Source organism: Peromyscus eremicus, unplaced genomic scaffold (assembly GCF_949786415.1).
Source record: "Peromyscus eremicus unplaced genomic scaffold, PerEre_H2_v1 PerEre#2#unplaced_401, whole genome shotgun sequence".
Classification (NCBI taxonomy): domain Eukaryota; kingdom Metazoa; phylum Chordata; class Mammalia; order Rodentia; family Cricetidae; genus Peromyscus; species Peromyscus eremicus.
In genome coordinates, this window is record NW_026734637.1 from 50,103 (window position 1) to 75,936 (window position 25,834).

The 25,834-nt window shown below is 37.9% G+C and overlaps 1 protein-coding gene across 3 annotated transcripts in view; it reads left to right on the forward strand.

The window, feature by feature from the left end:
- The first annotated feature begins 1,191 nt into the window (after positions 1 to 1,191).
- Positions 1,192 to 25,834, forward strand: part of LOC131901795 (POTE ankyrin domain family member A-like) — a 55,950-nt gene continuing 31,307 nt past the window's right edge. For 2 of the 3 annotated variants that reach the window (XM_059252870.1, XM_059252869.1), the window contains exons 1-8: positions 1,194 to 1,572; positions 3,589 to 3,706; positions 3,865 to 4,038; positions 8,102 to 8,208; positions 9,051 to 9,188; positions 9,975 to 10,033; positions 17,711 to 17,741; positions 20,204 to 20,276. In XM_059252870.1, coding sequence (XP_059108853.1) covers positions 1,322 to 1,572; positions 3,589 to 3,706; positions 3,865 to 4,038; positions 8,102 to 8,208; positions 9,051 to 9,188; positions 9,975 to 10,033; positions 17,711 to 17,741; positions 20,204 to 20,276 — 951 coding nt within the window. In that variant the 5' untranslated portion in view covers positions 1,194 to 1,321. Of the gene's footprint in view, positions 1,573 to 3,588; positions 3,707 to 3,864; positions 4,039 to 8,101; positions 8,209 to 9,050; positions 9,189 to 9,974; positions 10,034 to 17,710; positions 17,742 to 20,203; positions 20,277 to 25,834 lie in introns of all 3 variants that reach the window. The other variant, XM_059252871.1, reaches the window with a different exon arrangement.

The window sequence follows — 25,834 nt, forward strand, 5'->3', positions numbered from 1 at the left end:
TGAGATGCTACTGTTCAGAGATTGCATTTGTTAATTTTCTGTTTCTGTGATAAAACATCATGACCAGCAGCATCTTACAGAAGGAAGAGTGTATTTAGGCTTTCAGTTCCAGAAGCATAGGAGTCTATCATGGTGGGGAGACTTAGCACAAATGGTCAACCTGGGGGCAGGAAAAGGAAGCTTAGAGGTTCCATCCCAACCACACTCAGGAAGCAGAGAGCAAACACAATGGGCGGAGACTATGACCATTCAAGGCCTGTCTCCAGGGATGGATGTCATCTAACAAGGCTCCATCTCCCAGACGTTCCACATCCTCCCCAATTAGCACTACCCTCTGGGAACAAGTGTTCAATTATCTAAACCTGTGGGTACATTCTCTTTCAAAAGTACCTCACACAGCAAATATATGTATCTAACACTACAGATAATGTGTGGAGATATTCAGGGATAGAAAATATGTTCTATGAAACAACAGCAGAAATTTCCTCATATCAAGAGAAATAAATAGACCCAAGTACACAGAATACATTTAGAATCACAACAGACATGACTGGATAAAAACTTCTCCACTTAGTATTGAAATCATGTGAAATTAAAAACATTTTTTCATTTCATTTTCTTAAGGAGGTTCTCACTATGCAGCTCTGGCTCACTAGACCAGACTGACCTCAAACTCACAGAAATCCATTTGTCTCTGCCTCCTGCCAAAGGCTGGGATTAAGGTGTGTACCATCACTTCTGAGCTCAGAAAATAGTAATTTTACAGCTTTTCACTACACTGAAAATTCAAAGAACACTGAACCAAAAATATCAGGGAGAAGCTTCAAGAGAGAAATTTCCTTACAAAGACAAGCCCATCCTTGACCTCTTAGTGAAAAAGGAAATAAAAAAACAAACACTCAGCAAAACAAGAACAAAACCAAAAAAAGATATCATAATGAGTAATTACACCCACAAAGAAAGTAAGTACCAAGCAAGATTGTTGTGGGGAATAAAGAAATAAAGAGATCGAGATCTTGCAGGATATACACAAACTAAAGCCCAGGAGACCGCCACACTTATATTGCACATGCGCAGTGAGCACTATTTGCTCCATAAACTGTCAGTTATGCCTGAGGAAGAACGAGCATGCTTTTGTTTACCAGTGTTGCTTAGCAACAACTGTTCTATAACTGCCTGCTTCGGTTTGACTGGTCAAACCATAGCCTCGCACTTGTGAGAGTCGCAGAGTTAGGCTCTGGTTGTTAGACGGTCAGTGGTTAAAAGTTCATCATTTCCTAAAATTACTTAGTGTTGAGTTGATAGAAAGGTGGTCACAGCTATGTTGTCCACTCTGAGGAAGCTCTTCTGCTTTAAGAAGGAGCCGAAAACCCCCTTGGGGTTTTGTGACGGCCCAAGCAGGGCAACGGGATACTTGTCCTGCTTTCACTGTGGAACTGAAGACAGGTACCGCCAGCCTTATGACCCTGAAAACCAATTTCATGAGGCAGTATGCATGGGAAAGCGCAAAGTGATGGTGCGTCTCCTCAGGAAGAACCAATTTCATGTGAATGATGAGGATGAAGGGAAACGGTAAGAACACTTGGAAGATAAGGATGAGGGGCCTTGAGGAAATCGGGTGATGGGAGAAACCTACCTTTCCTAGCTCTGTTGAGGGCAATAGGGGTGAGGAGAGACCAGCTGTGCTTTCTGGACTACAGTCTCCTTGGTACCTGTGATCACAAAGTTCCAGTGTCCAGATCTTCTTCTGGAGGAGGAGAACCATAAGACCAAAGCTCCAGCAGGTTTACTGTCACCCCGTAATTCCCCTATGGAGCATTTTCTTATGGAGCATCGAATACACAATAGAATAATCTAACAAACTATAAAGAAATGGGAATTAATTTCAATGTACCTAATAAACACAATGTTGTATAAACTGTAGAAACTACAGAGATCAAGTAGTGTTCCTCATAATGTCTTCCTCCCACCTAAAATCACCCAAAAACATTCAATATGGATCTTTTATCTGTGTGTACTAACATTTATATTCCTCACTGAAAATAACAGAAATAATCTAAACTTGACAGATGGGTGTGTGCTCCTTTTCCTGCTGCTCCTTCATTTTCTTGTTGTTTCTCACTAGTTTCCTGGGGATATCTCTCTCCCATCTCTGTAAATTTCTCTTAAGTTCCTTCACTCATTACTTCATATGTTTCTGAAAGTTTATTCAGTGTGGCCTTGATCAGCCACCATTTTAATAACACAATGTGCTGACAAGCTCCAAGTTCTCTGAAAGTTACTTCTGACATCTTTACTTACTTCTGATAGAGGTGAATGGAACTTGCAGTGAATTTCATGATTTACAAATCAACAAACTGTCTTGCTTTCTCAATTTTGATGGCCCACAGTGTCCTAAATCTCCCTCGTGAAATTGATATTAGATACTGACGTTAGACATAGCATACATCTAATTTCTCTGTATGCTATGAATTTAACTATTATCAAAAATGGGCATTCCTATGTATTTGACTTGAAGTTCCATACTTACTTCCTTTGAATTAAAGTTCCTTAAAAATCAAAGCCAAGTTTGCTGTGCATTTAGATTTTGCTGTTGATAATTTTCAGTTTTTATCAATAGTACATTTCATAGCTTTCTTTAAAAAATCCAGTAAAAGTCTAGAAATGTTTTATATTTATGGATATGTATATATGTATGTATATGTATATCACATTATATATCACATTTCACTTAGTAGAGACACCATGCATGGCACAATGACATGCTATCTTATGTATTAAAAATTGTCTTTAAGTTTTGGCAGTCACTGTTGTACATTATGAATTGTAAATGACATTTCAATTTTAGCTGAGTTAAAATGCGTGAAAAACCAGATCTCAAGCTCAGTGGTGTGTCATATCTACAATCCAAGCTCTTTGCAGGCTGAGGCAGCAGAAGCATAAGTTTATTGCAGAACTTGTCTCAAGTTTTGAAGAGATATCCTTAGACTCTAAAATTTATACTCCTTAATATATTTACAAAATAGAGATAATGGAACTAACATTGACTTGAAATATGTTTATTACAGTGTTAACATTCATAACTTAAATACCGAAAAGATTGTTAAGTTGTTGTTGAAGAATATTTTCTGAATAGTTGCAAAGAATCTAATTGAGTCATCCTAATTTGATAGAAGTATTCCTTTTAACACCCATTTTCTGGACAAGAATTCACAACACAGGAAGGCTGAGAAGTAGTTGGTTGATGGTAGTGTCTAGAGTAGGATTCAAACTGAAAATGAGTTCACCCAATAGTCATGTTCTTTTTGCTCAAATAGGCTGCTCTTTACTACGTAGTTCACTAATAGAGCACTTATCTAGGCTGCAACAGCTGTGTGTATTATTCACACTGCGATAAATGATAGTTGCAATAAATTTTTAAATACAGTAAATTATAAGAGCAAATAAAAATAAATTTTGAATGAAGTTAAATATTTTTATGGGTCTATGGACTTAAATACTATATAATATTTATAAATGCCAGAGTGATTGTGTATGTTGATAATAGTGCCTTACAGTTTTCCTTCAAAATGTCTCTCATTCCCACAGAACTGCGCTCCACTTTGCATGCTTCTATGGCCATATCAATCTGGTTCGTTTTCTGTTAAGATTTAAGGCCTGTGAGATTAATGCCCTTGACAATCAAATGTCCACACCACTAATGAAGGTATTTCAAAGACTTCAATTTCAGTAATTAAGTTGATCTAAGTGTTTAGAATGAAAGTAAAATTAAAGTCACTTAAATATAAATCATGGTGAAAGTTGGGGGAAGTTTCTTGTGTGTTCTTTAAATTGACAGTGTTTTCCTGGTAACGATATCCACAGGCTGTACAAAGCTGGGAGACAGAGATCGTGTCTGTCCTACTTGATCGTGGAGCAGATCCCAATATTAAAGATTGCAATGGAGAAGCAGCAATTCACCATGCAGTGTATGTAGACAGGCCAGATATTGCCAGCAGTCTTCTTGAATTTGGGAGAAACATTGAAGATACTACAAAGGTAAAAATTTTCTAAATTGAATCCCCAAGTATTTGAAAACTATATGCTTTAACAGTTGTCATATCTTGGTCCAATTTATTCACGTTTAGAAGTTGAAGTATTACTTGACTGGCACTTTGAAATAACTTGATCGGTATCCATCTAAGTATTGATATGTTGTTATAGTTTGTTTTTTACCCCATTGAGTCCAATTCGTGCTGCCCACATACTCTTGGGTATGTGACCATCCACTGGAGCATGCTCAGTCCACCCAGGCCACACCTTTAAATGAAAATGACTATCCAGTCCTAGCAGCTATAACTGTCAAGAAGTTCTCAGCTCAGAGCAGAACTTCATGCTAAATTCCTGCTTGCATAATGACATTTTGTGTCACTTGAGCTTCCAACCATCATCTTCTGAATGTTTTCATGGTGACTGTGATGTCATATGAACATCTACGCTGGTGTGCCCATGAGACACTCTTTGCTTTTGGTCATCCAGTGGACCTGGCTCTTACAAGCTTTAACCTGATCTTCTACAGTGACCCCAGAGACTTGAGAGGAGGTTTATATCAATAAGGTTAGAAAGATGGGTGGGTACAGAAGAGGGGTGCATTTGGAAAGTAGTGAAAGGGAAGGGGTGAATATGATTAAATTGCACTGAATATAGCTCTCAAAATTATTTCCAAAGGGGGAGAAGTAAATGTTAATTTATTGAAATCAACATTAGAGAATTTAGCTTACTTTTATGGAGCCATGGAAAATATTTATAAAAATAGATAATGGACTAAAAGGATTATTTGACTTACATTTCCAAGTTACTGTGTATTACTGGGAAAAGCACAGAATCAGGATCTTGAGAAAGCTGTTGACATATCATCTATCCTCAAGAGAGGGAGAAATGATTGAGTCCAGGATGCCTGTTTGCTTACTCTGCAGCTATCTCTGTAAAGTCTTACACAGCCATGTTCTGAAACAAGGCTGTGGTGCCACCCACCAGGGGCTGGGTTCTCTTCATTGGTTAGCCATCAAGATAACTTCCTATAGGCAGCTGGATATAACTTTGTCTGTGGTATCAGGAACTTGTAATCCTTCCTTCCTCCTCATATCTCCACAGAAACAGAATCAGTGGCCTCTTGAAAAACTCAGAATAGGTGTACCACAAAACTGCCTACATACCAATATCACACCCATCAAATATCCAATTCCAAAAGCTTCAACACCTACCCAAAATATTGACAAGCTGTGCTGGGATATAAATCACTTCAGGCTGTGGGTGATACTTCACCTTCAAAATGCTATCACAGACTGAATATTTGCAACTGAAGCATGGTACATTGCACTACAAGCACTTGATTTCCACACATCCATTAGTATGCATGCAGCAGAGGTTAAAATTTTAGTAAACAAACCAAAGGGCTATGGAACAGCGCAGTCCATTCATAACCTCCATTTTCTCCAGGAATGCAGTGCATGCTCAATCTCTAAGAGAATTTTAAAAACTATGCTTCATCCTGACTATAACAAATCAAATCATTTTGCTTTTGAGCCCCTATGATGGAACGGTTCCCTGCAGGTACTTCCACAATCCAACCTCCAAGTGTGTTTTATTTGCTAACAAATCCCATTTCACCTGCTTTGCCGATACAGGTGTTTCAGTCTACTAGCCTTATTTCTTAGTGTTTGATATAAATTTAGGATGTCTGAAGATTCCTTTTCTCCCTTGGCAGTTTGCAGAGCACCACAGGAAGCTAGTACTTGGATAGGAATCACTGGGTTAGTTCCAGCTTTATTCCTGCTAGTCTTTTCTCCAAAGGATTTGGTGTCTTTTGTAGCAAGATCTTACACTTAAGTGACTGGAGGCAACCAAGAACACTGGCAGTAGCTCATATTGTTTGGGAAATCTCTGGAACTCCCAAAAAGTCTAGGGAATTTTTACCTGCCTGGCACTGTGTATTTTGTTAGCTGTGGAGTTGGGCAAGGCTTTTCCACCCCTTGTTGCATAACTTCATGTAAATTACAATACATCGTCTTAATCTCACTGATATTGATAATCCTAAAATCATCATAGACTTCCAATATTAATTTTTTAGATAGGGTTTCACTATGTAGCCCAGACTCTCCTAGAAGTCACGATCCTCCTGCAATAATACCCTGCACTCTATTGATGGGATTACAGTTGTGCCTTCATTTCTGAATTCTAATGTTTAAAATACTTTTAAATTATTGCTCTATTTTGATTCCTGCTTAGGTTGTTTTCTAAGCAAAATATAAACCAGAAAGAAAGCAGTGCCTTGCCCATCTCTAAAACTTCCATTACACAGATCTGTATGCACTAGCTATAGTACAGTACAGTCACTCAGTAAATTGGAGTTAGATGCAATGATGATTAAAATGCAGCAAATACAGAGTATAACAGAGATCCACAACTAGTGAAAATGCAAAGACCAAAGGACCATGGGTGCCTACCACAATCCTACATCTACAATACAACACCCACACTTAAGTTTCGGGTGACACTGAGAAAGAAAGTTCTGAAAAAACAAACAAACAAACAAACTCTGAGTTCCAGTGACCAGGATGACTGTTGCAGAAAAGTGTCTTCTAGATACAAAAGGGATAATTCATCTATGAAATCTCAATAATATGGTTGCCTAAATAAGACATGCACAAGGAAAACACCAGTTGACATGCAAACACTTGATAGGGGAAACTTCAAAACTACACTCGTAAATAAAGAGTTGCCAATTATCCATAACTGCTGAGAGTAGAATTCAATTTTCTCCAGGGATACACTCTAAACTCCTCAATAGTTTATCTAACCACAGTGGCCATGCTTAAACACACACACTTACACACATGCACATGCACACACATGGACACACAGACACACACAGACACACACACAAACCAACACACATACAGGAAGAGAGAGAGACAGAGGGGGAGGGAAAGAGAAAAGGAGAGGCAGAGACATAAAAAAGAGGCACACAGAGAGTCTGCTCACATTACATGGAACCAGTAGGTTGTACATAATACACATGTGTGTGTGACAGTAATAAAAAACAGGTCCTGAATTTCAGAGGGAGTTAGGGGGAGTTGGAGGAGTGAGGGTGTAGAAACTATGTAAATACAGATCTCATGTAGGAAACTGTCTAAAAATAATATAAATAAAAACATTTTAAAAATGTACTGGATTTTCTAAACACTAAGACAGTTTTCAACTTGTAACAGGACAGAATACATTTCAAGGTAAGCAATCAAAGATTCTTTGAGTTGGGCGGTGGTGGCACACGCCTTTAATTCCAGCACTCGGGAGGCAGAGACAGGCGGATCTTTGTGAGTTCAAAAAAAAAGATTCTTTGATTTCTTACTCATTTTGAGGTCATTTCTTTGGTGACCTGTTCAGAGCAAGAGGCAGACATTGTTACCCTTGGCCCTTCCTGAATGGAGAATCAAGAAGAGCTTCCTCTGTGTCCTCAGCAAATACCACATCATTACAATACTCTGAGAATTGTGCCTGTGAAACAACTTCTTCTGTTGCTGATATTTGCCCCACAGAAGATTTGCCAAAAAGTACTTCAGAAATCAGGTTTTAAATACTGGACAATTCCATAGTTTTGTCATTGTCCTTAATTGAATTTTTCTGTTGGGAAATGCTACATCTGCCACATAACTGTCTTTTGAAATACAGGAGAATTTCTGACATAGAAAAGACAATTTTGCTCATCCATGCAACTTAGGATCTAACACCTTTGCCACTGTGTGTCGGTGTGTGTCTCTTCAGATAAACTCTGAGGGGAGAGTGCCATGGCTTCAAAGTACCATGACAACTTCTGTGACAGGAACCACAGGTCCATGGGTGTCACATGAGTTCTGTAATGGACTAGAGGACTTTGTGACAACTGCAGCCATGGTTAGAATATTGCAATCTTGAGGATCATTAGCAGGTGCATTAGGCTAATAAGGAAAAGACTACTCTGGTCAAGTCTATGGTAAACATTACGATCACGGGCTACATATATGATTTTCAGTTCAGTTGTGAAATATGCGGTATTGCGAATGATTAATTGATATCATTACAGGATGGGTTGACCCCTCTGCTGCTAGCACTCCGAGAAAGGAAACCCCGCATGGCAGCATACCTAATCACACACGGTGCGAATCTTCACGTATCTGATCAATATCTAAGGTACTACACTTTGCATTTTTAAAACACTACTTGTGTTGAAAATAGTCTAGAATAGTAAAAATCATTCATTTCATATGTGTTATGGGACTAGATTAGAAAAAGTCAATAAAACATCAGTTACATATCTAAAAATATCTATTACATGAAATGGTTATGCCAAAGAATGATAGTCAGGTTCATATTCCCTTTCATAATGAGAGGTTTTTATTTTGATTTTTATTTTGACTGCCATATGATCTTCTATGAGTTGATAGCATTTATATTAGATTGTACATTTACAGTGTCAGTCCCAGTGTTTTCAAGTTTGCAATCACACAACCTTGTGAACACCCTTTAATCTTCAAATACTTTTGGTGGTGTGCAGAGAAGGATGATAGATGAATGGTAGTTGTAAACTTACATATATGGCATGATATTAGTATCAGGATTTGAAAACATTCATTTTTAACATTAAAATTATTTGATAACAATATTACTATCATTTTACGCAAATTTCAATTCCATATATAATAGTGAATTGTATTTTAATAGAATAGGAAGGAAATGGTGTTCTGTTTCATATAAAGCTTTCTGTACTTCTGGTCAATTTTCTCCAAACAGTTATTCACCATAAACAATTTAAAATACAAATTCTACTCTATAAAGTATCATAGTGGGCTAAGAAGTTTTCTGCTTGTTTTCTAGTTTTAGCCTTGGACATATTTTAGGAATCTGAACTCTGCTTTCAGGATGCTTAAGGCTACTTAGTTAATGGTCCATTCTACACACAAAGGCCTTATACTTATATGGTAAAATGTATACAGTTCACCATTTAAGTAATTGAATTGCCTCTGTCATTCTAGAACAACACTCATGTATGCTGTTAGATGGGATTGTGAAAATATGGTTGAAATTTTACTGAAGAAAGGTGTTGATCACCAGTTAAAGGACACATTTGGATGGAGTGCTCTTTATTATGCCATTATGGGGAAACGCAAAACGTAAGTCCAGAAGTTAAAACGCTAATTGAAACTAAATTTAGACATGAAATATTTACCAATGTTGTATTTTAACCAAGCGTGACTTCATTATTTAAATGCTTTTGGAATGGAAGCATTTTAGTCAACTCCACTTGCGATTCAGGATCATTATGACAAAACTCAGATCATTGTTTCCTTCTTGGCTAAAGGAAGACCAGCAATAGAGCAACCTATGTCTTGGAATTCATTAGTGTTCTCACCATGGGCTTACTCTTTATTTCAGTAATATCAAATTCTGAATTCTGTAGCATTTGATAATAGGTCCATTCATGAATTATAGAGTGCTTTCATTTAGGATTCTAATCAGATCAAGACTGAGAAGCAAGTTAGATACTGCTTTACTATTTCTGTGCCTGTTTTTAGGTGGTGAAATTTTCATAGCAAACTTTTAAACTAAAGTAGGGAAATCCTGAGTTTTGGAAACTTAAGTTGGAGCCTAAGGAAACACTTTCCCAGAGTGAGTATACTTAGGACTCCTACCTATATTAGGGCACTTTCCATCCTGTCAAGATAATCCAGATGATTTGAACCATAGTAAATCCACACCATCTCACTCTGTTCTTTCCCTCTAAAATGAGACACTTTGTAAAATCTTTTAGAACTAATAAATTTGAAGGGTATGTCCAGATGACTTGATGGAATCTTATATTGTCTTTGAAATATCTTAAATATTTAATATATTGATAAATGATTTTCCATCCATATTAAAATAATAACGTTGTTTACCACCATTTCCATACTTGGCAGAAAAATGGTGATTATTCAGCACGACTTATTCCTCTGGAGACAACAAAATACCTTCACACGTAAGTCTTTTGAAGTTTCCTTCTCTGTAGCCCTTCTTTAGATTAAAAATGTTGCATTTAGAATTTTTCAATTCTCTGTAATTAGATATTATTTGGGTACATACCCAAGAATAGTGTAGCTGGATCTTGAGGTGGATCCATAACCAGCTTCTTGAATAATGGCCAAACAGATTTCCATAGTGGTTATATGTTTGTACTGCCCTTACCATTGGGTGAGTGGATGAGTGTTCCCCTTCCCCTTCACTCGCAAAGAGCAGTTTTTATTTTTAAAATGCATTTAAATTATGATAGAATTAATATCCTTTCCTCCTTTACATTCCTCTCTCCAGCTCCTCCTAGGCAGTTTTAAAAACCAAGTGTCTATTGACGGCTGAATTGTTTAAGAAATTAGTTGTTACAAACAACGCTGATATGAACATAGCTGATGGAAACAACCTAGATGCCCTTCAACTGAAGAATGGATAAACAAAATGTGGTACATATACACAATGGAATACTACTCAGCAGAGAAAAACAATGACATCATGAGGTTTGCAGACAAATGGATGGATCTAGAAAAAATCATCCTGAGTGAGGTATCCCAGACTCAGAAAGACAAACATGGTATGTACTCACTCATAACAGGACGCTAGATGTGGAACAAGGATGACTGGACTGCTACTCACATCACCAGGCAGGCTACCTGGAAAACAGGACCCCAAGAAAGACACAGGGATCGCCCAACGACAGAGAAATGGAATGAGATCTACATGAACAGCCTGGACAGGAGTGGGGGTAGTGAAGGGCGAGGGTCGAGGGAAAGAGAGCTTGGGTGAGTGGGAGATCCCAGCTGGATCAAAAACAGAGAGGGAGAACAAGGAATAGGAGACCATGGTAAATGAAGACCACATGAGAATAGGAAGAAACAAAGTGCTAGAGAGGCCCACAGAAATCCACAAAGATACCCCCACAACAGACTGCTGGCAATGGTCGAGAGACAATCCGAACTGACCTACTCTGGTGATGGGATGGCCAAACACCCTAATTGTCGTGCTAGAAACCTCATCCAACTACTGATGGATCTGGAGGCAGAGATCCATGACTAGGCCCCAGGTGGATCTCTGGGAGTCCAATTAGCGAGAATGAGGAGGGTTTATATGAGAGAGAATTGTTGAGACCAAGGTCGGATAAAGCACAGAGACAAATAGCCAAACAAACGGAAACACATGAAATATGAACCAATGGCTGAGGGGTCACCAACTGGATCAGGCCCTCTGAGTGGGTGAGACAGCTGATTGGCCTGATCTGTTTGGGAGGCATCCAGGCAGTGGGACCGGGTCCTGTGCTCATTGCATGAGTTGGCTGTTTGAAACCTGGGGCCTATGCAGGGTCCCTTGGCTCAGCATGGGAGGAGGGGACTGGACCTACCTGGACTGAGTCCACCAGGTTGATCTCAGTCTGTGGGGAAGGCTTTGCCCTGGAGGAGATTGGAATGGGGGGCGGGCTGGGGGGAAGGTGAGGGGGGCGGGAGGGGGGAGAACAAGGGAATCTGTGGCTGATATGTAGAACTGAATTGTATTGCAAAATAAAAATTAAAAAAAAAATAAAAAAAATAAAAAAAAATAAAATAAAATAAAATAAGAAAATAAAAAAAAAAAAAGAAATTAGTTGTATGAAACTGCTTTGTTAAAAAGTTTCTCAGTTTTACACCGGAATTACATACTTGCATGTAAAAATATTTTTTTAATTACCATACTGTGATGAGATGCCAGCCTCTCCCCAGCCCACAGCACATTTTAGTGTACTTCATACATTTTTTTTTCTAAAAATGTTAACATAGTGTCTACTTCATTAATAGTTCCACTACACTGTATTGTAATTCATTTTATTTGTTTATTTTATTTCATGTGTGAGTGTTTTTGCCTGCATGTACACCAGGTATGTGCATCATGTTCATGTCTGGTGCTCGTGGGAGAGAGAAGATGGTGTTGTATTCTTTGGAACTGGAGTTACAGGTGATTGTAAAATACCACATAGGTTCTGAGAGCAGAACACAGGTCCTCTTGAAGAGCAATGCATGCTGTTAACTTCTAAGTTGTCTTCTTAGCTATCCACACACATTATAAAAAAAACACATTATTTTCTCACAGTAAAAATGAATGCATTGCAGTAAGTGAACACAATTACTTTGTTATACATATCATAGAAAACATGATTTGTATGGCTAAACAAGACACAATATTCAATCCTTTTATGATTTCCTTTCCTGTGTATGTTATTAAAGGAATGTTTTCTTTTCTATAGATTTTAACTAAAGTACAATTAGATCACTTTCCCACTTCCCTTTCTTCCCTCCAGCACTCTCCCCACGCTCCCGCTTCTTCCATGTCCCCGCAGGTCTCAAATTGATAGTCTCTTCTTCCCTTATAATTACTCTTCAATGCACACATTCACACACAGAGACACAAATGTGTAACTACAACCTACTGAGTTCAGTTTTCTTGTTTGTAGTTACATGGTTTCAGTGCTGACTACAATTTCATCAGTCAAGCAATTAGGGGTTCCTGTCTGAGAGAGACTCACTATCCCTATCTCAGCAGTCATTAGTTTCCTGCAGTTCCTTGTCCAGGAGCATGGCCCTCGGAGATTCCTCCCTACTTCTTCTTTAGCATGTCTATTGATATTGTCTCTGTTCAGATCTTGTTAATATAGCCATTTCCATGAGAGACTGTTTCACAGCAGACTTCCTGATGTTTGCAGTCTTTCCCTCTGCCTGTTCTGTGATGTTCCCTGAGCTAGAGATGCTGGAGTTGTAATGTTGATTTATCAACTGAGACTGGGATCCCTAGACTCTGCTGATCTCTGCTTCATGTCTACATTCTGGTGTGAGACTCAAGAGAATCTTGATGAAGGAGTCATCTTTATCTTCTCAGAAAAATAGCTATTAGATTCATTAGTTCTTTGTACAGTTTTCTTTTTTTCTATTTAATTCATTTACTTTTTATTATTTCGTACTATCTACTGTTTGGGGGTTTGGTTTGTTCTTGTTCTTTTTTCTTCAAATTCTTGACTTGGATCATTAGGTCATTTATTTGTTTATATGCATACTGGAGTTTATTTTGCTGCCAATTTTAACTTTTATGACTCAGTGGTTGCATACTGTACATGGCATTATTTCAATTTTCTGTATTTCTTAAAGTTTCCTTTGTCTCTAGGCATATGCTCTATTTAAGAGGAGCCTCTTTGTGCTGCTGAGTGGAATATATATTCTTTGGTATTGAGGTGGAATATTTAATTATTGGTTAGGTCAATTGAATGAAGATGTCATTTAATTCTGAGATTGTATGTACTTGGGCTGGATGACCAATCAATTGGAAAAATCAGTGTTTGCAATCACATAATGTTATCGGGTCTGTGTTGATCTGTGCCTTTTGTTCCATTAGGTTTCTTGTGAAGTTGGGTGCACCTGCATGTGTGTGTGTGTGTGTGTGTGTGTGTGTGTGTGTGTGTGTGTGTGTAAGTATTCTATTTTGTATTTGTTGGCACTTTAATTAGTATGAAGTGCACATCTTTGTCTCTTCTGCTTCATTTTAGTTTGAAAATGATTTTTCAGGTACTAGGATGCCGATACCTGCTTGCTTCCTGACAGTGTTTGCTTAGAATACATTTTGAGAATACATTTTGCATCCATTCATTGTAAGAGGGTGCTTGACTTTTAAACTAAGATGAGATTTTTCATAGACAATAGATAGTTGGATTTTGTTTCTTAATTTGTTTAGGTAGCCTTTGTCTTTTGACTGGAGTGTTGAGGCCATTGATATCTGGATTCGTTATTGAAAGTTGTACCTAGATTGCAGTGTTTTATTTTCCTGTTGTTTTGTGTTGTTAGATGCCCTTTGTATTTCCTTAAATTATAGCGTTGCTTGTTTTCTTTCTAAAAGTCTCCTCTCACACTTACTCCTCTCTTCAGTTAGAAGTATTACATTTAGTAGTCTGTTTAGAATTTATTATTTGCTATAACTGTTTCAGGCTGTTTGTATCATGGAAGTGTTTCCTCTTCAGCTATGGCAGACAGATTCACTGGGCACACGAGTCCTGGTTGACATGCATGGACTTGTAGTATTTGAAGTTCATTGCTTCAGGCTCTTCTGCTTTTCAGAGTTTTATTTGATAATTCAGCTGTTGCCCTGGGCACGTTCATTTCCAAATGACTTGTATACTTTCTTTTCTTAAGCTTTCAATATTTTTTCCTAGTCCTGTATATTTGGTGGTGTTACTATTATATGCTTTGGAGTTTTCTTTCTGATCTTGTCTGGTTGGGGTTTTGTTTGATTCTTGTATCAGTGTGTGTATATATTTCCTTACTTGGATGAAGAATTCCTCTGTGATCTTTCTATTAATCTTGTCTATGCTATTGATTGAGAATACTGTTTCCTCATGTATGCCAATAGAATTCAAAGATTTGAGCCTTTGATAGTATCTCAAATTTCTTTCCTGGTCTTCTAGCATGGTTTTTTTTTTATATTATTTGCTAATTAATTATAGATTTTTCTACTTTTTCTTTACATTCTCATATTCTATCTTTTGTTTGATTTGTTATATTGGTAAGGTTTTTCTCTGAACTTTCTAATTGGCATGCTGAAATTTTCAGTATTATATCTATTGCAGCCATTGATCTGGACCTAGTCTTCTGTGTATGGTGACAGCCACAAACAAAAAATGTGGGGGCAGAACAGGGAAGAAGTGACTTACCCAGAAAAGGTTGTGATATATTGTGTACTCTAATAAAATTTGCTTGAAGATAAGAGGACAGAACAAGCCACTAGATTAAATATAGAGGCCAGGCAGTGGTGCCACACATCTTTAATCCTAGCACTCGGGAGGCAGAGATCCATCTGGATCTCTGTGAGTTATATCCACCTTGGACTACATGAGATTTAATCAGTCTAGGAGAGAAAGAGAGGCAAGCAGTGGTGGCACCAACCCTTAATCCCATTACTGGGATGTCACATGCCTTTAATCCCAACACTAGGAAGGAAGTGATGGCTGGGTGGAGAAAGGTATATAAGGCATGAGGAGACAGGAACTAAAGGCTTTTTGGCTGGAACCCCTTTTGTCTAGAGGCTTTTCAGCTGGAGCGCTTTCAGCTGAGTACTCAGAGGCATTCAGTCAGAGGATTCCTGGAGTTGGCGAGGTTAGACTTGGCTATGACTTGTTTCTTTGTCTCTTTGATCTTTCAGCATTTTCCCCAATATCTGGCCCCATTTTTTAATTAAAATAACATTTAGGATTCCTGCAACAGAGGGTTCACAGCTTTGGGTCTGGAATAGGATTGTTGGCTTCCAGAGAAAATGAAGTAGCCACCTAGCTAGCAAAGGTAGCTAGGAAACATGGAGGCCATGCCTGCTGCATTTCTTAAGCAAGGCATGTGGGTTTGGAGATAGTAGTAGGGGATAATAGGATGGGAAATGGAAAAAGAGAATTGCCCAACAATGGTGGCTCACAAACAAAGAGGGTTGTCAGCTTGGATCTGGACCAGGTGTGAGTTTACTGATGGCAGTTTTTGGGGGGTGACAGACAAAAAGAGACGTATTCAATAAAGGTGGCACAAAACCTAAAATAATGGTAATTTTGTATTCAAATTCTTCCATTTAAACAAATATATCACATAGTGTTACTGAAATGTTTATATACACGGTGATTACTTCTGGCTCTACTGTATGGCAATGGTCTGGTTCCTAAATGTATAATTAGAAATTAATATTCTTATCTGTGAGGTGTTGAACTCAAGGTTTCATACTTTAAGAAGGAGGTGCTCTATGTGTTTGCTACTCCAATGACCCTATTTTTATTTTTATTTTTGTTTATTTTTGTCTTCCTGCTTTGTGTTGCCAAACTAACTCTTGACTGCCAAAAGGCAATCTCCAGAGGTCATACTTTTCCAAACTGTAGTCAAGTCTTTCACATGGCTTTTTCCCATATGCAGTAACCTTTAGAATGTGAATACTGTAGATGAAGTAAATAATGAACCTCTTCTTTGGGGGAAAAAAGAAGAAACTAGTCTACTAATTCCAGATTTAAATTCTGTTTTTATTGTGAGTCGTTAATATCTATAGTGCTTATCAGTAAATATGAAGCCACTCATACACCAGAGAATACTTGACTATCCATCCACAATCCCATTTTATCTTTTACCCTATTTTTGCAAGACAGGTGCTCTGCCACTTGGGCACATTTCTAGTCTTCATTTTCCATGGGAAGATACTTTCTCAAGGGTAATGTCAATAGGATCTCACCATGTGTGGTCTTTCTTATTTTATATAAAAGGAGAACTGTAGACAAAATTCTAAATGGTCTTAGTAAATAAGAAACACAGAGCCAACTACAGAGTTAAAAGTCCAAGAGATGAGAGCACTAGTGAAGAGCCCAGACAGCCTTATCTTAATACCTGGCTGCTGTCTCTTCTCTAGAGAGAGAGACCTTCTTCCTGTGTGACTTGTCTTTTTATTGCCTTTCTGTTCTGCCTTCTCATTGGCTCTAAACCCAACCACATGACTTCCCTGTCACTGCCTGTCTATACAGACCTCCAGGTCTCTATGGTTGGTACTGGGATTAAAGGTTCAGGTCACCACTCCTTGGCTGTGTCCTTGACCACACAGAGACTCTACCTGCCATGGGATTGGATTAAGGGTATGTGCCACCACCACCTGACTTCTGCTTAGTGGCTCGGTTTTACTTCTGACCTCCAGGCATCTTTATTAACATACAAATAAAATCGCATTTCAGCACAAATAAAATACCACCATAGGGAACTAGGTTTCTATCCCAGTAGAAAGATCTTAAGTGAGTTATTAAGTGATATATATGTAGATACCTACATATGGATTTATAGTTTTATAATAAACAAACCTCCAAAGCAACTTTCTCGGACCTAGCCTTCCTAGTACATACTTTTAATTTTCTGTATTTTAGCCATGTGCAGAATAGATATATTCTTTAGGAGGGGATCTTACCAGTAGTTATGTCCAAAGGTGACAATAGCAATTGTGGTTCTACCTTATTGTATCATAGGTAAGAATGAAAACTATAGCCAGATCTAAAAGAGCTCATTAGAACCTAACCACAGAGGAGATCAGGAGGGTGGGCAGCATTGATTTCACCTTACCTCTCTTTTCTGATACCTTGCAAGTCTTTATGAGAAACCTTGTCCAGATAGGTTTCCATAATTTTAGGGGAGATTGATAAGTACAATGATCATTGCCTCAGGTTCTCTCTGATAGGTTGTTTCATCCCTACCTAAAGGATTGCAGCCGTGCATCTGGGGAATATTTGTTGTGTTATAACAAAATATTTATGCTGTCTTCAAATTGATCCTGGTACCATTCTTCCAGAAAACTACTCTCTTTGCTATTTATTGATGATAGGCACTGATTCTGGCAACGGCACTATTTGCCATTAGTTGGACTTGTTGTCAGTATACATGGTCACCTACTTTGAGGTATCAAATGCTGATAATTTCTTTCATTCTTTTATTCAATAAATCCAAAGGAGGTGAAGATTTCCTGATGCATTTGTTATATTCCAGTACCATAGTTATTATTTACCCTAGAAGATTTTTTACTCTAGAAGATTTACCCTACGGTATTTTATAGACTAATATAATCGACTGAAATATGTCTACTTTTCATTCAATTATAGGAAATCAGCCTGAAGATGTCTTTTTATCGGGGTAAGATTTTAAGGTCTTTGAATATGAATGTTAACTTATAATTAGAACCAGGGAAAAGAACTAATGTTTATTGAATATTGTGTTCTTCACTGATTCCATCTGATTTATTTAGTGTCCATGATGCATTAATATAATCATATGTTTTAAAGCTTTCATATCCTTGTGACTAAGTGTCTTACTACTTTAGCAAAGGTCATCCAGAGAGTTTGATTAATTCTATGAATCCCATAGGTAACAAGTTGCCATCTCTTGACTGAACTGTCAGCCTGTGCACTCTCTTGTTCCTGTGACTACATTGAGATGATCTCATGTAGAAAGCCAGTTTTCCTTATGTGTCAACTCTGGATTAGAGTTTTCCTGAGAAACCTATCTAAAACCTCCATAGTTTTTCTTTTGAAAGTTGTTCTTAGACACTACATTGCTATCAAGATTGGAGGGGGAAACCTCTCTTTATTGTGTCTGTAGTGCCATAGGTTTGAAATGAGCAAGATGACCGAAGGCTTGGAATTACATTATTGGAATGGTAGTCCATGTGCACATATACCATGTTATGTTGATACAAGTGAGCATCTATTTAAGAGACGTTATGAACTTATACTCAGTTTGGTTTTCTCTTCAAACTACTGGACTGCCTGGGTACAGGAGAGTTTTTTTCTCATTTCATCAAGTCTTTGTTTCCCCATGACACTAAGAATTTTGAAATTTTTTATTGTACATTTATTTTTCCTCATGTTTCTTGACCTATAGTTTAGAATTTTTGACTGCCAGGTACTGCTTCTTGTTTTATTAGAAAATCTCAGATCTGAAAAATTTGTAGTTTTTAAGGAATTTTGAAAACTAATAAAAATATCCTGAGCACAGAAAACTAGATCCAACGTTATACATAAACAGTTGCTCTGAGGGAGAAGCCAAAACTAAAACACAGTATTCTATGGAGGTGGAAATACAAATGGCCCAATTTAGATTCCCATGCATTCCTTCACTAAAAGACCAGTCCTTACTGACCAGTATTTGATTGAGAATTTCTGTAGGAAAATATGGGAATGAGTCAAGTGTTCCAAGAATGGCATTAAAAGTAGCCTAATGGTGGATGATTTGAATGACATTAACAGGGGAAGGGCAATTTCGAAAGGAAAATCATGGAGGCCAATAGGACTAAGAGTTTGGCCTCGTGATTAGTTTTTTAAAGACAATAAGGTTATTTACATAGACACAGGATGGTGAAAATCATCTGGGAATGGATAGGGTTGAACGTAATTTGGAAACTATATTACCTTTTGTGCTTAATTGATAGAAATGACAAATAGATTCTTCTGTTGAAACTTACTTGAGCAACCTGAAGTCTTTATAGAAAACGGGAATGTGGTATCACAGAGGGTGGGCTAGAGAATGTTCAGAACCAAGGGCTGAAATGAAAAATATCTGTGATCCACTGCCACTGCTTCTTTTCCTGTTACCTTTGCCAAATTCCTGTCCTTTTCAGATTGGAATTGCAGAACATAATCATAGAATTTTGTAATATATCTAGGCTTGGGATGTGTGTTGCTGACCCTCCATTTAGCTTATTTGCCTGAACCAGGGAACTAGCTGTCTTTCAGGTTCTTTGAGCCTGTACTTTCAGGAATCTGCACCTTCCTGGGATGAATATTTAAAGGCCAGAGAGCATCACTGAAGACTGCAAAAGGGGGAACGAGGAGTGGTATCCTATATAAGGAAGACATCTAGAGAACATAGAGGGAAACAGAGGCAAAAGTCCCAGGGATCTGCTTTTCCAGAAGTCTCTGCCATCAACCGAGCACATATGAAGGTTTTTAAGTGCTTGGTAGTTTTTGAATCAGCCTCTACCAATGTAATAACTGAATTATTACATTTTAATGTTTGAACACCCATGATAAGAGGATTTCAAACCTCAATGTGCACATTTGTTTGTTCACTTATAACTTTAATGTTCAAGGATTTCACATCTTTTTCATGACTTTATTAGTTGTTTTACAATGAATGGATGTGATGGTTTCCTTTCAATGGGTATTTTCCATGCTCAAGAATGAAGGTTGCCATTTAGTAGTTATATAGTTTTATGCTTTATTAATAGAGTAGAATGAGGACACTATTGTTTTGCTTTATTTGGGACTATTACCTTTATTTAAATTAATGATTAAAGAGTATGTGAGCAATTCATTGTAATTTGCATGCAATCATCAGGACAGTTTTCAAAACAAATGATTTTCAGGTTCCACAAATATATTGACTGACACTATTTGATGTGGAACTATGTGGAACTCTTTCTTGACAAATGCAGAGGTTAGGAGAAGTGGAGACAGAAATTAACAGCTGAACAAATTTTATAAAACAGATGTCTAATAACAACAGAAACACCATCTGCTATTCAAATAACTAAACATTCAGGACAAATGCTTTTGTCCACTACTCACTTATTTGTTGTTGTGTGTTTTGCTTCAAAGACATCACTTTGAATCTGAGTCACTGATTTCCGTGTGTGCAACAATGGAGGACACAGCTAATTTGAAAACTCAGGTAATCAATGCCTTCTTGAGGTAAATTCTTGTGCTGAATTTCTTCTTTGTGGAGTTTGAAATGGTATAATAGAGCAGTTGTCAAAATGTCATCACTCTAGATGAAAAATTGGCTAGAATTTTTTTATAAAATTATGACAATATTACTATATTGATGGTGAAAAGTACCAAAACATAATAATTACTTTAAGGTTCTGAAAGCCAAAAATGAGATAAGAAATAAGTAATCACAGAAAAATTAGTTTGTATAGTTTTACCACAGTGGAGGGAATTTGAAATTTGGGAATATTTGGACAAATAAACATTAGTAGTTTTATTTTTATTTCTTATAGCATGACTTACATAATTTTCAGGCTTCTCTAAATATGTAGACTAACCTATTCATTATGTTACTTAAGGTAGCTTACATATCCAACCCATGTATTGAAGGGCACAGAAATTAGCATTAGTTTTTAAAGTACCTTTTAAAAAATCTTTTACTCATGATACAAACTTTTAAAAACTGTTAACTGGATGTCAACTACATGTTAACTGGATGTCAACATGCAGAAGACTGCATATAGATCCCTATCTGTCACCATGCACTGAACTCAAATCCAAGTGGATCCAAGACCTCAACATAAATCCAGTTACACTGAACTTGAGAAGAGAAAGTAGGAAGTAGCCTAGAATGCATTGGCACAGGAGACCACTTCCTAAATATAACACAGACACTGAGAGAAACAATTAATAAATGGGACTTCCTGAAACTGAGAAGCTTTTGTAGGGCAAAGGACACAGTCAATAAGACAAAACGACAGCCTACAGAATGGGAAAAGATCTTTACCAACCCCACCTGACATCTGACAGAGGGCTGATCTCCAAAGTATATAAAAGAATTCAATAAACTAGACATCAAAATTCCAAACAATCCAAATAAATGGGCTACAGGCCTAAACAGAGAATTCTCAACAGAAGAATCTCAAATGGCCAAAGGACTTTTAAGAAATTGCTCAACATCCTTAGCCATCAGGGAAATACAAATCAAAATAACTCTGAGATACCATCTTACACCTGTCAGAATGGCTATGATAAAAAACACTGAAGACAGCTTATGTTGGAGAGGATGTGGAGGAAGGGGAACACTCTTCCACTGTTGGTGGGAGTGCAAACTGGTACAGCCACTTTGTAAATCAGTATGGTGGTTTCTTAGAAAATTGGGAGTCAGTCTTCTTCAATACCCAGCTATACCACTCTTGGGCATATACCCAAGGAATGCTCAATCATACCACAAGGACACAAGCTCAACTATGTTCATAGCATCATTATTCATAATAGCCAGAAACTGGAAACAATCTAAATGCCCCTCAGGTGAAGAATGGATAAAGAAAATGTGGTACATACACACAATGGAGTACTAGTCAGCAGTAAAAACAATGATATTATTAAATTTGCAGGCAAATGGATGAAAACCCAGACTCAAGAGGAAAAATATGGTATGTACTCACTCATAAATGGATATTAAATGTAAAGCAAAGAATAACCAGACTACAACCCACAACTCCAAAGAAGCTGGCTAACAAGGAAGACCCTATAGATCAAACAGTGAAGGCGAAATAGATGAGATCAACATGAGCAAACTGAGGGTGAGGGGGAGTAATGGAGGGCAAGTAATGGGGGATGAGAACATAAGGCAATGGGAGGTTTGAGCTGGAACAGGGACAGAATGGGATAGCAAGGAAAGGGATACCATGATAAATGAAGACATCATGGGAACAGGGAGAAACAGAGTGCTAGGGAAGTTCCCAGGAATCCACAAGGATGACCCCACCTTAGACTACTAGCAATAGTTGAGAGTGTGCCTGATCTGGCCTACTCTGATAATCAGATTAGTGAATACCGTAACTGTCATCATAGAGCCTTCATCCAGTAACTGATGGAAGCAGATGCAGAGATCCATGGCCAAGCACCAGACCAAGCTCCAGTAGTTCAATTGACAAGAGAGAGAAGGAATTCTATGAGCAAGGGACATTGAGATCACGATGGGAAAATGTACAGAGAGAGCCAGCCAAACTAGTGGAAATTCATGAAGTGTGCACCAATAGCTGTCAAGGCCCATGGGACTGGACGAGGCCCTCTGGATAGGTGAGACAGTTGTTTGCCTTGAACTGGTTAGCAGACCCCCAGGCAGTGGAATTGGGATCTGTCCCTGGTGTGTGAGTGTGTTTTTTGGAACCCAGTGCCTGTGGTGGGACACCCTGAGCAGCCTTGGTGCATGAGGGAGGGGCTTAGGCCTGCCTCAACCAAATATACCAGGCTCTGCTGAGTCCCCATGGGAGACCTTGCCTTGGAGGAGGTGGGAATGGGGGGTGGGTTGGGGAGGAAGGCTGGGGGTGCAAGGAGGGAGGACAGGGGAATCTGTGGTTATTATGTAACCTGAATAGAAAATTTCTTAATAATAAAAATATCAAAAAAAACCACCCTCTTACTCAGGACACTAACATTTAAAAACAATTTTTCAAGTCTGGTGTAGATGGAAGTTTTCCTGTGTCCTGCAGCCACTTGGTCCCAAATAAAAACACAGAGGTTTATATTAATTATAAACTGTTTGATATATGGCTCAGGCTTATTGCTATTATATCTTAAATTAACCCATTTCTATTAGTCTATGTGCCTCGTGGCTTTACCTGTATTTTATTACATCTTGCTCCCCCCGACAGCTTGCAGCATCTTCCTTGACTCCACCCTTCTTCTTTCTCTGTCTCTCTTGGTTTTCCTGCCTGGCTCCATCCTGACCTGCCATAGCCCAGTACAGCATTAATTATTAACCCATGGGAGCAACATATATTCACAGCATACAGAAAGACCATCCCACAGCATTTTGGTACTTTATCTAGAAAAAAGTATTATTTAAAGTGATTAAAATGTAGAAATACAAAATTTTTCTCTCAAAATAAGTACAATTGTAGCTTTGCATTATTCATTCTCATAAAATATTGGATCCAGTCATCATGGCACAGTCTTTATCCTAAAATTCAGATGACAGAGGCAGGTTGAACTTTCCAAGAGTTCAAGGATGTTCCTAATGAGTTCTGTCTCAGGCTGCCAATGGGTATATAATGAGGTACAAAAAGAATGTTTGAAGGCTCTTCACATCCTAGTATAAGTTTGCACTTCCTTCAGGAAGGAACAAGTGTTTCCCTTTCCTTGCATACTCCCCAGCTGAGCTGTCATTTGTTTTATTGATCTTGACCATTTTGACTTAGGTAAAATGAAATCTCAGAGGGGCATTGATTTACATTTCCGTTGATGACTAAGGATGTTGAACATTTACTGAAGTGTTTCTCAGGCATTTGTGTATCTCTGCTTTGTTCTGTACCCCATTTTTTAGAACATGTTATTTGTTTTCTTGATTTTCAGTTTATTAGTTCTTTGTGGTTTAGATGCTAATCCCCTATCAGATGTATAATTGGCAATGGTTTATTCATTTTCCATGCCATAAATTTTTACATGATGCTGTTCTATTCTAAGGAGAAGCTTTTCATCTTCATGAAGTTACACTTGCTAGTTTTGGTTCTAATGCCTGTGTTATTGGTATCTGGTTCAGAAAGTCAGTCATTGACTGTAACAATGAATTCAAGCCCTTTCCAGACATTTTCTTCTATCTTAATCAGAGTTTATGGTCTTATGTTGAAGTCTTTGATCCATTCGTAGTTGAGATGTATGCAGGGTGATAGATATGGATCTACTTAGTTCTTCTGCATGTGGCCATCCAGTTTGACCTGAACCATTTGTTGATGATTCTACAGGCACATAGAATTATCCAAACATAACAGGCTATGGTGAAGGCCTTTGGTCTCACTCCACAACCAAATAGAAAGACCCTATTGGTGAAAAAACCACATATTAAATACCCAAACATAGAGTAGATGGATTTGTGCCCAAATAGAATCATTACACCTTCTAACTAATGTTCGTGGTGCTAGAAGATACACCTCCTGCTCACAGAGGAGAAAGGTAATCATCGATATCACCAACTACAACCCTGTGACCTACAACAGTGACCTGTCGGAAACATATGCTGGTCCCATAGTAGCATAAATGTTATGGGAATAACAAATAACTTTTTCATTGGACTTAGAGACTGCATAAGGTGGAATACAAACCTAACACTGCCAAAGGGGCCAATAACGTGATAATGTAGGGTATGGGCCTATGGATAAACCCAATGCTACTCTTCTTCTGAATGAATACAGCAAGAAAATGAGTCCTAGAGACATGTCACTATACCTTTCCCGATCCTCCTTATAGAAGTTTTCTCTTGCAGTAGATGGGAATCAACACAGAGATCAACAACTGGTCAAAATGCAGAGTGAGAGACTTTGGACCACCTAGTCATAAATTGGATGTCTTCATCAAACCTCCTCCATCAAGGCTCAGTGTTTATGTAGAAAAGGAAGCAGAATGATTATAAGAGCCAGTGCTTATGGATAAGGTCAAGGAAACTTTGGCTTCCAGACACAACAGGACCAAGACCAATGCACATATGAACTCAGAGACTACGCCCATACACAGATGATTTGCCCAGGTTCCAACAAGACAGGGTGCCAGCACTAAGAGGCAGAAGAAGACACAGGCTGCCATCCATAACCAGGACACAGTTTGTAATTGATAGCTGTTGGCAAAAGGAAAAGTCAGTGTTCTACTTGAAGCATCACTGGGTATATCAAAGGCACTCCAGAGAAGACACTATGACCAGGGGAAGTTGATCAACACAAAGGAAGCAGTGTTCAATTTTGTGTTTGTGGTATTGTTGGGGGCTGATTGTTCTCTTGTGGCATGTTTGTCTTATTGGTTGTAAGTTTGTATTTTCAATTTGGGGGTAGATTTAAGAGAGAAAGATTATAAACTTGGGGGGTAGGTAGATGGGGAATAATCTGGGAGTATTTTGGTTGGGAAAATATGTTCAAAATATATTGTACATGCAAATTTTTAAATCAAAAATGGAAGAAAAAACTCTTCATATAATTGAGGTATACATGTTTCCCCCTAATTGTAGAAAGTTCTAGAATAAGGTCTTTGATAACCAATGCTAAAGGCAAAATTTCAATTTCATCTTATTTTTGCACTCAAAATCTTTAAAAGTAACCTGAAATTCTTTGCATCATATGTAACACTTCAAATTTTAAAGGATGTCTACACAGTGGTTTCATTGCTCATTTAAATCTCCAAAATCACTCTGAGGTTAGGCTTCCTGTTTCTGGGTGTCCTAGATCACTTGTGATTAGAGTTTTGTAGTTTTCTTTTTTGTTTTTTCGTTTATTACATCAACTATGAAATTAGTGAATGCAAGGCAAATTCTTTACCACTCAACCACACACCCAGTCCTTCAAGTCTTATTGTGATAAGCTATACATAAATTCTTCAAATGTGGATTTCAGCATATAGTCAATAGGGCTTTTTATTCCTTTCTTCATGTGTTTTATGAATGTTGGGACCAGACTGACATATATTTCAACAGTATTTGAAGACTTACAAATCCTCAGCTGACATAATGACATTGATGTTTCATCACAGAAT